Source organism: Alnus glutinosa, chromosome 9 (assembly GCF_958979055.1).
Source record: "Alnus glutinosa chromosome 9, dhAlnGlut1.1, whole genome shotgun sequence".
In the NCBI taxonomy this organism is placed as follows: Eukaryota; Viridiplantae; Streptophyta; class Magnoliopsida; order Fagales; family Betulaceae; genus Alnus; species Alnus glutinosa.
In genome coordinates, this window is record NC_084894.1 from 22,921,923 (window position 1) to 22,936,952 (window position 15,030).

The 15,030-nt window shown below is 35.7% G+C and overlaps 1 protein-coding gene and 1 pseudogene across 1 annotated transcript; both read right to left on the minus strand.

Moving 5' to 3' along the window:
• Positions 1 to 7,947: 7,947 nt before the first annotated feature.
• Positions 7,948 to 14,694, minus strand: LOC133876853 (disease resistance protein RPV1-like; annotated as a pseudogene).
• Positions 12,547 to 14,676, minus strand: LOC133876854 (TMV resistance protein N-like). The gene is made up of 2 exons (XM_062315094.1): positions 14,562 to 14,676; positions 12,547 to 13,019 (listed from the first exon to the last, which is right to left on the minus strand). Exons 1-2 carry the CDS (start codon positions 14,674 to 14,676, stop codon positions 12,547 to 12,549), a joined length of 588 nt encoding a protein of 195 aa, XP_062171078.1.
• Positions 14,695 to 15,030: the final 336 nt, after the last annotated feature.

Here is a 15,030-nt window from a genome sequence, read left to right on the forward strand (position 1 = left end):
AAATGCCTAGACGGTTGAGGTGACTTTCTTCAGTTTCTTGCCTATTTTTGGCTACAGGACTAGTCAAAATAACCTTTTACTAGCCTAATTAGGGGTGTAAACGAGCTGGGCTACTCGTGAGCTTACTCGAGATCGGCTCGAATAAACTCGACTCGTGCTCGAATCGATTATTAAATGAGCTACTCGTGAACACGAAATTAGGGCTCGATTATTAAACGATACAAACTCGTATAAACTCGGCTCGACTCGATTAAAGCTCGTGAACCCGCTCGTATAATGATCGACTCGTTTATTAAAGCTCGACTCGTGTGTGTATACATATATTAATTTGTTAATTATAACTTATTTTTATAATATAGTATATTAATAAACAATCATTAGTCAGTACAATATATTAATTGGTTATAATTTATTAGTTATATATATACAAAATAGTAAAAGTAAATAATATCAATACTTAATTGTTAGTCATAGAATATAATGACAATCCATATACTAATCATATTATTCATGTAATATAATATGATTATATGACTATATGATTATATAATAATATAACATTGTATCATTTGATAAGTAATCACTTTATCATATGTTATAAGTATTATCATTAGATATTTACTAATCATTACATCTCTTGATCCAAAATTTAAGATCTAAGATCATATGGATTATTAGATCATGTTAATATGTTAAATACACTATTATATGATAATAGTTAGACCATATGATCATATGATATTAGTATTATTAGTAGATGGTTAAGAATTATAATAATTATGATTTATGATTCATAATAATCCTACTTAATTACTTATCATAGCTGGGCAATGTGATGAGATGTTCCCATGTGATCCTTGAAGGGGATTATTTGGGGGTGGTTTCAACATTGCAGCAAGATGCACCATGTTGGAGTAGTGTGGGACAGTTAATTGAAGACACGTTCAGGTTTGCAACAATTTCACTCCTTTATTAATCATGTTAAGAGAGATGCTAACCAAGTCGCTCACTGTTTAGCTAAATTAGCTATCTCTTAATTATTAGATACCAGTTGGTTAGAGGAGTGTCATTCCATTATTCAGGATGTTGTCTTACGGGATGTAACTCTTGCTAAGCAAGAGTATTGATCAATAATATCCATAAACTTTCTTCACAAAAAAAAAAAAAAAAAATACTTATCATAGGTTCATAGATAGTCTCATGATTCAAATGATACGATATAAATGATATGATTCATAATTCATATATATATATATATATATATTGTTGGTACAGTTTCCGGTATGGTGTGAATCTGCACGTTCCTTTGATGTTCTTCACGCTTCTCAATAACTCTGCAAAACAACAAAACCTAGGGACCCTTCCGGGGGTCCCGCTCCGATGCCTAAGTTAGCTTCTGTGAGAAAATAATGTTGTGTGCATAAAATTCAGTCTGAGTTTATACCTGGGGTATGAGCCTATTTATAGGCATAGAGGTGGAGTCAAACCTGGATTAGGACTCCTGCTCCTTGTTGATCTAGAACTGCTGTCCGAGTTCTAATTGGACTTCTATCCTTTACTAGACTTCTAATTGAGTATCTTCTTAGACTTCTGATCTGATATCTTCTTAGACTTCTGATAATGATCATTATTCTTATCTGATCATTATTCTTATCTGTTTGGACGTTATTAGACTTTTGAATCTCCTCTTTGGATCGGGTTGAGTGGGATTTATCCCCAACAGTTACCCCCCAATTCCCTTATCCAAAGCTTGCTTGAATAATGGGAATTCCATGTCTAAGGAAACCCGATCTTTGTCTCCTTCTGAAAACCTGCTAACCTGCAAAACCCGAGGGTTAAATCTTACCCCCCAATTACCTTCTTGTTTTTCCTTAGGGTTTTCTCCCTGTATCTTGAAAAACCTGCAAAACCCGAGGGTTAAATCCAACCCCCCGAGAAGTTTCTTCTTGCTTTCGGCTAGGACTGATCCGAGACTCTCGGCTAGGACTGATCCGAGAGTTTTCTTCTTGGTCTCGGCTAGGACTGATCCGAGAGGCTCCTTCTCGGCTAGGACTGATCCGAGAGACTCCTTCTCGGCTAGGACTGATCCGAGAAGTTTTTTTTTTTTTTTTTTTTTTTTTTTTTGGCTCTCGGCTAGGACTGATCCGAGAGGCTCCTTCTCGGCTAGGACTGATCCGAGAAGTTTTTCTTGCTCTCGACTAGGACTGATCCGAGAGGCTCCTTCTCGGCTAGGACTGATCCGAGAAGTTTTTTTTTTTTTTTTTTTTTTTGCTCTCGGCTAGGACTGATCCGAGAGGCTCCTTCTCGGCTAGGACTGATCCGAGAAGTTTTTCTTGCTCTCGGCTAGGACTGATCCGAGAGGCTCATTCTCGGCTAGGACTGATCCGAGAAGTTGTTCTTGCTCTCGGCTAGGACTGATCCGAGAGGCTCCTTCTCGGCTAGGACTGATCCGAGAAGTTTTTCTTGCTCTCGGCTAGGACTGATCCGAGAAGTTTTTCTTGCTCTCGGCTAGGACTGATCCGAGAAGTTGTTCTTGCTCTCGGCTAGGACTGATCCGAGAGGCTCCTTCTCGGCTAGGACTGATCCGAGAAGTTTTTTTCTTGTACTCGGCTAGGACTGATCCGAGAGTTTTTGCCTGCAAAAGAAACAACATCAACGGGTTCCTGGTCCCTAGACCGGGAACACTCCGATGCTTAAGTTAGCTTTATTCATTTATTCTGAAAATACTTATTCCCAAAATCTGGGGGATTTTCTATCTAGTCTGAATTAAAAATAAAAGTCTAGTTCTTTGCAAATATAAATGCTAAAAAATAAAAGCAAGCCTGAAATTCCTGAGAGTCCTTTTTATGGGATCACGGGCAGATACTGTTGTTGCCTCGGCTCTCTATGTTGTGGGCTTCTGCTTCTTCGGTCCTCTCTTCTTTCTATGTCATCTTTATGTACGTGCACCTTCTCTTCAGCTCGGCAATAACTCTGCTCAGATCTCCTTGGCGGTCATCCTCCCTCCGAGGATTAGTGTTGCTGTTGTGATCTTCTTCCTCTCGCTCATCCCTGTTCATCTCGGGATTGGGCTGTTCCGGCCTCCTGCGCAGCAACTCGGCATTCCGCTGTGTTAAGGATTCAATCTGGGCTTCCAACGCTGCTATGCGATCTTGATCTCCACCCCCCGGGGGAGGGTTCAGTGGAGGCTGCTGATTATTCTGAATACCTGGCTCCATTCGGACTATGGGCTCTCGGTTGGTCTGGCTTCCGGAACGTGTGTTCATCACCATGCTGGATCTTATTTTTCTTTTATGAGGAACGAATAATCGTTTCCCACAGACGGCGCCAAACTGTTGGTACAGTTTCCGGTATGGTGTGAATCTGCACGTTCCTTTGATGTTCTTCACGCTTCTCAATAACTCTGCAAAACAATAAAACCTAGGGACCCTTCCGGGGGTCCCACTCCGATGCCTAAGTTAGCTTCTGTGAGAAAATAATGTTGTGTGCATAAAATTCAGTCTGAGTTTATACCTGGGGTATGAGCCTATTTATAGGCATAGAGGTGGAGTCAAACCTGGATTAGGACTCCTGCTCCTTGTTGATCTAGAACTGCTGTCCGAGTTCTAATTGGACTTCTATCCTTTACTAGACTTCTAATTGAGTATCTTCTTAGACTTCTGATCTGATATCTTCTTAGACTTCTGATAATGATCATTATTCTTATCTGATCATTATTCTTATCTGTTTGGACGTTATTAGACTTTTGAATCTCCTCTTTGGATCGAGTTGAGTGGGATTTATCCCCAACATATATATATATATATATATATATATATATATATATATATATATATATATATATATATATATATATATATATATATATATATAATGTCATAAGTATACAAATTCATACTAATATAATGGTTAAGTATTTAGATACTTAGATATACTCATACATTGATACACTAATTAAGTATGATTTAAGATTTTAAGTATTTAATAATTGCTATTAATATTTAGATACAATGACTAGGTATATAGATTACACAAGCAAGCTAGTATGAATTCAAATTAATCATATGATATTATGACACTTCTGAAACATAATCATATTATTCATATATAATAACAATGTGATTCATATAATCATAAATTAAGTTATTAAGATTAGAATTACCAATATGTTAATTAAGTTATTAGTATTTGAATCTTATAATTATAAAATATCTTGAAAAAAATGCAAATATGAGAATGAGATTGACCAAATCCACATAATAAATCAAGATTACACACCCAAAAGGCATTGTGTATATAATTTGTGTGCTAATAACATATCTCACTTTAATTTATTAAGTGTCTAATTATATAAACAATTTTTTTTAAAGTTGAAATGGTGTGTTTTGTTAGAATTTTCTAAAAATGAAACGGTGCGTCATGCGTTTTACGAGTCTTCAAATTTTTTTTATTAAATTATACATTGTTGATTTTAATTTTTTTTATATTTTTTTTACGCATGGTTTATCTCGACTGTGCGATTGGTTTATTTTCAATCACAAGCATTCACTTTTCATGGTAAGTTATAGTTGTAATGCAGCTTACACAAGAATTTTTACGGTGTCTCGACACGCATCCATTGTTTCTTATGTGTCTTAAAGGCAAGCAGTGAGAACTCAGGCAACCACGTAATGAGATAATTATATGCTAAGAATTAAGGTGTTAGTTTATATTAATATATTAATGTTTTTTTTCTTCATCTTGTAAACAACATTATATTTACATTATGTATTATATTTACAAAGCTATTGATTATTTGATTAATTGTTAATTATTTTCATTAAAATGGATTAATTGTTGACATATTAATATAGTAGTCTATTAGATTATATAATCATACAATACACACACCCAATACACCTCCCATCTGACACATTCACGTGGGACGAAAACTCATTTTTCATACACCTACTATGAATGTGCATTTTCTTTTTACACATGGATGGTAGGATTTTATTGGTGTTCAACATATTTAATTATCCTATGGTCTACTTACCAGGTTTTACCACATGCATAATATACTCGAAACAGACAATAAGTTTGTCAATGAAAATGTTTCAGTTCTTTGATTCGATCACCTAATTGTCACTTCTCTGACTCCTCGAGCTCCACATTAGTCCATTCAGCAAAAAATCAATTATCACGCTACTCCTTTTCTTCTTCCACCTCTTCTCTCTTCTACAAACTTGTTCTATCTTCTCTCTTTTTCACGCAATATCCCTGCCATCCGAAAATGCTCCACCTCATCCAAGGAGATATACAGACCGAAAAAATGAGAGAGAGCTCCCGCTGGCGAGGAAAAAGAAGAAGAGGGCGAAGCCAAGGAGGAGGTTTGACAGTTTGGAGCTGGCATCGATGCAGCTCTATAATTTAAGTTGTATTCTCTGTAATTTAAGTATGCGCAATTAGCCAATGGTTGTATTCTCTATGACACTTACAATGGCCGACGAAGCACAGCAACGTTGCCGTCCACTGGTTCTCGCATCATTACCACCGGCTTCTCCGCGCCAATCGCGCCCCAGCCGCCTCCATCCTACAACAACGTAGGTGGCGGGACGCTCGCCAAGCAGCGAGGCCAGGAGGTCGCTGTACGCCTCTTCAACAACTCTAGTGCCGGTATATTCTATTTTCCTGTCATTTGCTTTTCTGAATTTTTTGTAGGGGATTTGTTGGTTGGTTTTAGGGTTGGGCCGAGCTCGAGCCGAGTACTCGAGCTCGAGATCGACCAAAATGATCGAGTTCGAGTTCAAGCTCGATCAGTAATTTGTTCATAGCGAGCCGATCTCGCACACCAAATCTAGGCTCGTGTCGAGCTCGAGCTCGATCTCGAGCTTCAAACCAAAATAAACGAGCCGATCCCGAACAGCCAATACCCGCTCAGGATCGGTTCGTTTACACCCCTAAGCCTAATAAAAAGGGACATGCTGGATGGGGGACACTCATCCGTCCCCCATCACCCATATATAATAAAAAAATAATTTTTTATTAAAAAAGTTGGCTTTGATGGGACATCAAAGCCAACTTTTTAATAAAAAACTATTTTTATATTAAAAAAAGCTCACAGGGACGGTCATGTAGCAAGCCTCTAATAAAAATGCTCTTATAAAGACAATTTTTTCGCACAGCAAAATAGAGGTGAGCCTTCATCTTTCAAAGAACAAAATATCGGAATCTCTTCTTTGGTCTTGAAGCGCCCGTTAAAAGAGGAAGGGTTGAAGCGTGCATGTAACAAAGATAGAGGACAAAACCACATTGATAGTGAATTTCTTTATGATCATCTCTGCCTTGTAGACGTACCTCATATTAAGAAAACCACGTAAATCACAGTGTTTATTAGTCTCATTCACCATAATTATGGCGCTTCTGGCTATCTTGCAAAGCGTTTCATTTTTCAAGGGGGTTTAAACGAGTAGTTCTATTAGTACATTAAGTGCCCATCAAAAAATAAAGTGGCTTTTAAAATTATCATTAGGCGTGTGATTGATCAAATGATAATTTTGATTAAATGGTGATTTTAAAAGCTTATCTCATTTTTTTATAGACACTTGATGAGCATTTAATGTACTAATAGAATTACTAGGTTTAAACATAAGGTAGGAACCAAGTATATAATTTCAGGCATGTGGTGCAAAATATCAAAAAGGGAGATGACTGGCCAGAGAAGAAACCTGAGATCAGTTGTCAAGCTAAGATGACTGAAAATAATAATAATTATTATTATTATTCTGTGAAAAGTTATAATTTCATTTGGAGCATCTGTCTAATATGATTTGAGAGAGAGAGCAGGATCAAACATCTCGGCAAAATCTTCAATCAAGGATTTCTATATAAGAAAAAATATATGTTGATTTTCGACAACAGAAAAGTATCATGAGTTGACTCAAGACAGCATGCCCTAAAATAGATTAAGAGACATCTATCTTGAGCTTGTTCTACCCACCTTCTTGCCACAATGCTGCTATGGCTTTATTGGTTAACAAAAAATCAAAGAAGTTAGGACCAAACTGGTCCAGGCATCTGTGCATCTGTAAAGAAGTAAAAGGGGTATGTACTCTTGAAGTGACTGCTTTCTGTGACAGTATGACACTATTAGGTACCACAACAAGAGTACTTCTGCCCCACCGTTGAAGGTGATATTGCCCTTCTTGATCACTCAAAGGTAAAAATTAATCCAGTTAGTGAAATAGAGATCTCATGTCTTTCTTGATCACTGCTCAAAGGAAGTAAAATTTCATTTTTAAAAATCCATGTAGCTTTTTGACAAAACTGCAAACAAAGGTCACTAAAATCACACATGAATTAAACAAAACGAGTAAAAAAATAAGTAATGCAAAAAGATGAAAGAAAAATCATATCATGTCTAAAAGTCTAATGAAGGAGATTAATGCTCTAAGGTGCGTGTCTGCACCCTTTTTAAAAATTTATTTACGAAAAGCTTCTAACCTGGAAACCGAACAGGGAAAAAGTCCAACATTATTAAATAAAAAATGAAGGGAGGGCAAGAAATAAGCTCAATATTCAAGCTTTCAAAGAAAAAGAGGAAAGGAAGAACAGGTTCGAGAAAATACAACATTTATTAAATTTTGTAAATCAACTGTTGCACAATGCAAGCAAAACAGGATAGATCATGCAAACATTATCCATTTGATGATTAATGAACATTATTTATTTTTTTTATAAGCAATAATTTATTGAAAAGAAACTGGCAAAGCCCTCACACACACACGAAATGAATGTCAACATTATCTATTATTAAATATACCTTTAGATCATAAAAGAGCACCAAATGATATCCAATCCCTTCTGGCTACCATTGTCACCCTAAACCCTATATTTGGAGGGGTTGTGCTCTCGATCTGCTGAAGGATCGTTACAATCGTCAGTACTCACTTTTAGAGACCTCATCATCTATAGAAGCATTTCATCTTCAACTAGCACATGAATTCCACACTTCTTCACTTGTATTTCACACTTGTTCACTTCACTCAGAATCCCAAGATTGACGGACAGCTCTATTTCGTCTCCACTATTCATCTCAAGATTAATATGATGAAATTGCATCACGTCTAAAAACATGTGATCTTCAAAGCTGTCAAAATAGCAGTTTCTGGACTCTATCCCATAGGACTCGGGGGGATTTTTAGATTTATTACAGAATGTCCATTCGAACCAACCCTCTAGATCTAACAATCTGGGTTCTTCCTTGTTTGCTGCATAAACAACGCAAAGCAGCAGCCTGCCGATTCTACCATCCAAAAAGGAAGGTACATGAAAGGATATTAAAGAACCGATTGTCTGATGGCTAATCCAATTTGGAATCTCACTTCCAGGGAGGCAAAGGGAACCGTTATATGTCCTGCACAGCATCTATTTCAAAAACGTGTTTACGTCATAAAACAAAAAAATGGTTACGTCATAAAATGAGAGAGAGAACCTGGAGAAGACCCTTTCTAAAATCATATGCTAGATTGTTGCACCTTCCCATGAGAACATTGGATGCAGATCGCAAATTCTTCAGACTTTGAATCTCAACCAGTTTGTGGCAATTATTAAGGTAAAAAGATCCTGAGCTCTCGTTCGTCAAAATTGAGATTCTTTCCAATGATGTGCAGCCATTTGCTTCCAAAATTAAAGCTGTATACTTTTGGGAAGTGAGATTGATTGAAGACTAGTACACTCATTCAAAAACAAATCTGATAATCCAGAAAGGTAACTGATGCAACTAGGTAGGTTACGGAAATTGTTTGTTGATAAAACCAATTCTCTGAGTGAAGATAAACATCCAAATTCAATGGGAATCTCATCTTCAAACAAATTGCGGTCACTGAGATCTAATTTTGTCAATGAACATAATCCTGAAACTTGTGCAGTCAGAGCCTTTGAGTGATATCCATGATGACGATGGTCCTCCACATCCAGATAAAAATACAATTCCAAGATTTTTCAAAAGACCAAAGGAGCAGGGTAGTTGCACAATAGCAGTTCTATCTGCAAGCAGCTCCTTTAAAGCCGTCATATTCCCCAATTCTTCCGGTAACTTGTCAAGTTCTAAGCAGTCAGACAACACAAGAGTTTCAAGAAGTTCTAAGTTAGAAATGTTACTTGGAAGATTCCTAAGCTTCGTGCATCCTCCTAAATTTAAGCAAACAAGTCTTTTTAGAAGTCCAATAGACTTGTGAACCTCAACCAATCTTGTACAATCTTCCAAGTATTAGTGTCTCTAGACATGAGGTTTGTAAGAACTCTGGTGATTCAACGAGACATTTACATCCACGTAATGATAATGTTTCTAGATTCTTCAAAAGGCTAAAAGATTATGGTAGTTGCTTAATAGCAGTGTTCTCCGCATACAGCTCCGTTAAAGTTGTCATATTACCCAATTAATTGATCCGGTAAATTTTTAAGATTAAAGCACTTTGACAACTCAAGAATTTCAAGAGATTCTAAGTTACAAATGTTGTTCGGAAGATTCCTAAGTTTCTCGCATCTTTGTAAATCTAGCGAAATAAGTCTTTTTAGATGTCCAATAGACTCGTGAATCTCAACCAAATTTGTACAACCTTCAAGTACTAAACTCTCCATATGTGGGGCAGGTAAGAAGTTTGGTAACTTGGTGAGACGACTACATTCATATAATGATAAAAATTTGAGATTCTTCAAAAGACCAAAGGAGGATGGAAAATATTTTAATGCTGAGCAGCTGGACAAGTCGAGAGTTTCAAGATATTCTAAGTTAAAAATGCTTCTTGGAAGGTCTTTTAGGTTCGTGCAATTCTTTAAATTCAATGAAACAAGTCTTTTAAGATGTCCAATGAACTCATGAACTTGAACCAAGCTTGTGCAACCATCAAGTATTAGTTTCTCTAGTTGTGGCACTTGTGAGAAATCTGGTGATCTGGTGAGATATTTGGAATTGCTGAGATTAAGGATTTTCAACTTGTTGAATATCTATGAAACAAAATCAAGAAAGAAAAAATAAATATTGTTAGTTATATATTTAACATTAATAGTGGAAAAAAAAAAAAAAAGCACTGCAAGATTTGTTGTACTTTCTCCTTCTTCCAAACTTGTTTGACATTACTATGCTGCATGTCAAGAATAACAAGGTTCTCTATATGAAAATCTTGTGGTAGAAATTCCAGAGGGCACTCATGCCAACAAAGCCATTTTAGCTCTTTAGAAAGATGTTCATAAGATCCCATGAGATGTACATAATTGATTTGCAGTAATCTCAAATTCTTCATACTTGTAAATGCTTCAGTTTTCAAATGTACAGGGAGATTTAAGATGAGACCCTCGACTGTTTCCGATCCCTAGCAAAATAGATGGTTGGATTAGCAACGCACACCCTCATCTTGTGTAAAGCTAGAATAACTTTGAACTATAGTAGGCCTATATATTCTCACCATAATTTAAAACGTGATTGCATACCATTTTAATGTTGTAAACTACCTGACTTGATTTAAAGAAGTTTTCTATTTAAAGTCAATCGCTTATGAGTTATGTTGATACACTCTTCAAACTATGAAGCATGCTTGGCAAAAAGGCAAATTTCATGCATACATACATAACAAGTATATTATGTACATGTGCATGGGCACGTGTTTATATATGAAAATGCATATGCGTCTATTTTCTTTTTTATTAGTAAAAATGCATATGTTTCTTACCGTACGCTTGCGTAGTACATTTAAGACTTCCTCGTGAAACCACAACCTGCTGCGTTTTTCTGGATATTTGGGTGATTCTTGACAAATAATTTCCCTTCCCATATCTCGAATTAGATTATGCATCAACAACTTATTTTAGGAATCAATTGTCACAAGTGACCTCTGAATGAGAATAGGTATACTAATCCCTGGAAAGAAATTACAACCATCAAGTATTTTGATAGCATAAACTTTGTCCATACTGACAAAGAAAAATGCAATATCAAGAAATATCTCTTTTGTAGAACTATCCAATGAATCAAAACTTATTCTAAGTATTTTTTGGATCTTGTCATGAGGAGTTCTTCGTAATTTTTCCAATTCAGTTTTCCATTCAACAATACTTCTTTCTTTAAGAAAAGAACCCAAAACTACAAGGGCTAAGGGAAGTCCTCCAGCATAATCCACAGCTTTAATCGAAAGCTCTAAGTAATCTCCTTTTGGATTGGCCATCTTGAAGGCATGCCAACTGAACAATGTAAGACACTCCCAATGACTCAATTCTTCTACTTTATATTTTTCATCTACTCCCAATTGACTTAGCAAATGCTCATCTCTAGTTGTTACAATGATTCTACTTCCTGGACCAAACCATTGCTTTTCGACTAATGCATGTAGGTTTTCAAAGTCATCCACATCATCAAGAATAACAAGAACCTTTTTTCCATGAATTCTTTCCTTAATTATACTGATTCCTCTATCAACATTTCTGATCTTCAAACTCAATTTCAAGATATCATTAAGAAGTTTTTCTTGCAAATGAACTAAACCATTGGGCTTTTCTGAACTTTCTTTAAGGTTTGAAAGAAAACTACTTCCTTCAAATACAACACATATTTCATTATAGATAGCTTTTGCTAAGGTTGTTTTTCCCATTCCACCCATTCCGTAAATGCCCACAATGAGAACGTCGCTTGTTCCAAGATTTAATAAATCTTTAATACCATGAACACGAGACTCTATTCCTATTGGGTGTTTGGCAACATCCAACCAAGCAGGATTCACTTTACGCTTAACTTCTTCAACAATCTCTTCGATGAATCTTGATTCATACCTGATTATTATGATTCAAATGGAAAATAGAACAAAGTAAGCACAAAGGAAGAAAAAGAAGAAAGAAAATTGTTACTCATCACGGTACCAAATAGATGTTATCATTATAGTCATTTGAGACTAATACGTCATGACAAACAATTAGGTTTTATAAAATCTATTGATAATTATCATTTAAATATATTTATAAAAATAAAATTAAAATTGATAGGTAAGCAAAGTAGTTTATAAAAAGTGTAAAGACACCCCCAAGCATACATAAAATATACAAAAATGACATCAAAACAGGAAAAAAGAGGAAAATATCATTTAAATGTCTTCTCCTATTGACATGCCATGAAACAATTTTATTTTTTTTTCCTTCTTCTAGTAGAAAAAGCCATTAACTGTTTCGCGCAAAGTATGGTTACAATATCATTCCTCTCAAGTGTACAATATTTTATCTAAAAAGCAATCCTAGACTTGATAATTCTAGAAAAAAGGTTCATCTCTAGATGGCATGATCTTGATACACTGATATAGTGGGCACGAAACAGAAAACCATCAACTAATTCAACTCAAACACTAATTTTATTCAATACATTTAGCTTAATGTTACTTTTTGTCAATTTTTGTCGAAAATTTAAAAGAAAAGAAAAGGACCAAAAAAAAATGAAAAAGTACAAGAGTCTATAGCATAATACCCATTTGCAACGCTTTCGAGATCCCAACCGGAACAATTCGCAGCCTCAATAAGAGCTTTCCTTCACCTCTGCACCCTCTTCATATCAGTCTGAAACCGCTTTTCATGCCTAGCAAAGGCTTCCACAAAAGTTCCTGTCTGATTTCGAACATCCGAGGGGTTCACATGATAAAATATCAGAAGAAGAGTGTGGCCTATGGTATTCTTATAGTCCACGATCTCCACAAGCTCATCGAGACACCACCTAGAAGAAGCATAGCCTTTGAAGAAAACCACAATGAAAATCTTTGACCCTCGAATGGCGTTGAGAAGTTCGGTATGCATGTTCTCCCCTCTTGGAAGTTCCTCTCCAACTAGGAAGGTTCGAATTCCGACTCGCACCAAGGCTGAGTAGAGATGATCGGTGAAGCTCTTGCGGGTGTCTTCGCCTCTAAAACTCAAGAAGACATCGTAATCCCAACGAGATTCAGAAGATGATCGAAGGGTTGGAGTGGCCATCGAAGACAATGTGCTTCTTGTGGTTGAGTTTGATTGGGCTGAAAAATGAGACATATTCTCGAGTTAAGAGGAAGATATTTTTGCAAAGTAAATTGAAAAATGAGAGCAATCATTTACTAAACATAAGTCTAAATCCAAATTCTTTTTATGATGATTCGTTCTTTTTATTCTTCAATTCTTTTTGGGTCCTCTAAGGCTCTAAGCAAAGTTTCTCTCTACTAAAGAGGACACAATGATGATGATTCAGTGGTATCTGAACTTACTAATAATTTCATATTTTCTGATTTTTAAAACATATAATTTCCCCAAAGCAACAAAAATTCCTACTAGAAACCATAATTTCTCTAACATTAATATTGGGGATAATTGCACCGTTGGTCCCTGTGGTATGCCATAATTATTTTTCATTCCCTATGGTTTAAAAAGTGCATGGAAAGTCTCTGTGATATGCAATAATTACGTTTTACTCCCTGGGTCGATTTTCCGTCCACAATTTTGACGGAATCTGTTAGCCCTACACGTCAGCGCCACGTATCCATCTTCATAAAAAATATAAATTTATTAATAAATAAATAAATAAATTTATTTAAGAAAAAAAAAAAAAAAAAAAAAAACTGGCAGGCAAGGGGTGGCCGCGCGCCACCCCCTTGCCACCTTTTACTTTTTTTGTTTTTTTTTTTTGAATTTGAATTTGAATTTTTTTAAAAAAAATTAGTATTTTTATTTATTTTTTAATAAATTTATATTATTTTATTAAGATGGACATGTCAGCACCACGTGTTGCCAATAAGATGGCGACACGTGGCGCTGACGTGGCATTTAACGAAATCTATTAAATTTTTTAACGGAATTTGACTGTAGAGATCGATTTGTAATTATTGCATATCACAGGGACCTCCCATGCACTTTTTAAACTATAAGAAGTGAAAAATAATTATGACATATCACAGGGACCAACGGTACGATTATCTCTTAATATTAAAACAAGGCAAGCACAAAGAGACTTGGATTATAGTTGAAGTTAGAAGGTCTACAGTTCAACCATATCATCCATTGAATGCGTGGATTATATATATATATAATATATATACGATTTTAGTTTTTAAATGCTTGAAAACGGTACGTCTTTGTTTGGGTCTTCGACAACTAGATAGTCTAGATTTGTTGAACATAATTCTAAATGCAAATTCTTTTTATGGATCAATAATTCTGTTTCTTTTTTAATTTACTTTTTTTCTTCTAAATATGGCCTTCACTTCCACTATGGTCGAGAACCAAGGCATAGGGTAAAATGGAAGTGGAAATGAAAAGAAAGTTTTGTATCAGTCTCTCAAATGGGTCTCTCTGTTTCTCTCTCTCCCTGAGAATTTGAGGATAAAGAAGACTCCAGTGTATTTGGCTTTCACTGAGAAAGTGAACAGCTAGCTTAGGGCGATGAGCGATTGCGTCATCATAAATTAATCAATCAAATTGACATTAAACCCGCTCACACGCGCTAATCCAGTCATAAAACACAAATACATATGCATACACCTAATTAACCATTTCTATTTGATCTGAGAGTGCGGTGAAAACAGTACCGTCTTTGTTTTCGCCTTCGACGACGAGAACCTTGCGAGCCTCGTTTTGGTCATCGGATTCTGGATCCTGCTTCCGCTTCAAGATTCGCCCTATCACACTGATGATTTGGTCCATGGGTGGTAGAGTGGTAGATAGAGATTAGAGATTAGAGATTAGAGAGCGTTGCTTAATATTAATGAGTAAAAGTGGAAGTTCTTTTGACCAGCGTTGCTTGCCGCAGTGAAAGTAAACTGAGCTTTCCTCGTTTCTTCTGTGCATTAGCAAACAATTTTCTTTCTTTCTTTTCTCGTGGAAGAAAAAATTAAAATTCATTTTTACTTTTTATCAAATCAATCAATCTTCTTTTTTATTTTTCTTTACTCTTCCAAAACTCTTTTTACTTTTTGACATTTCTGCATCATATTAAAAAAAAAAAAAAAAAAAAAAAAAGTGAAATGTTAAATTTTTTTTTAGTTTTTTTTTTTTGGT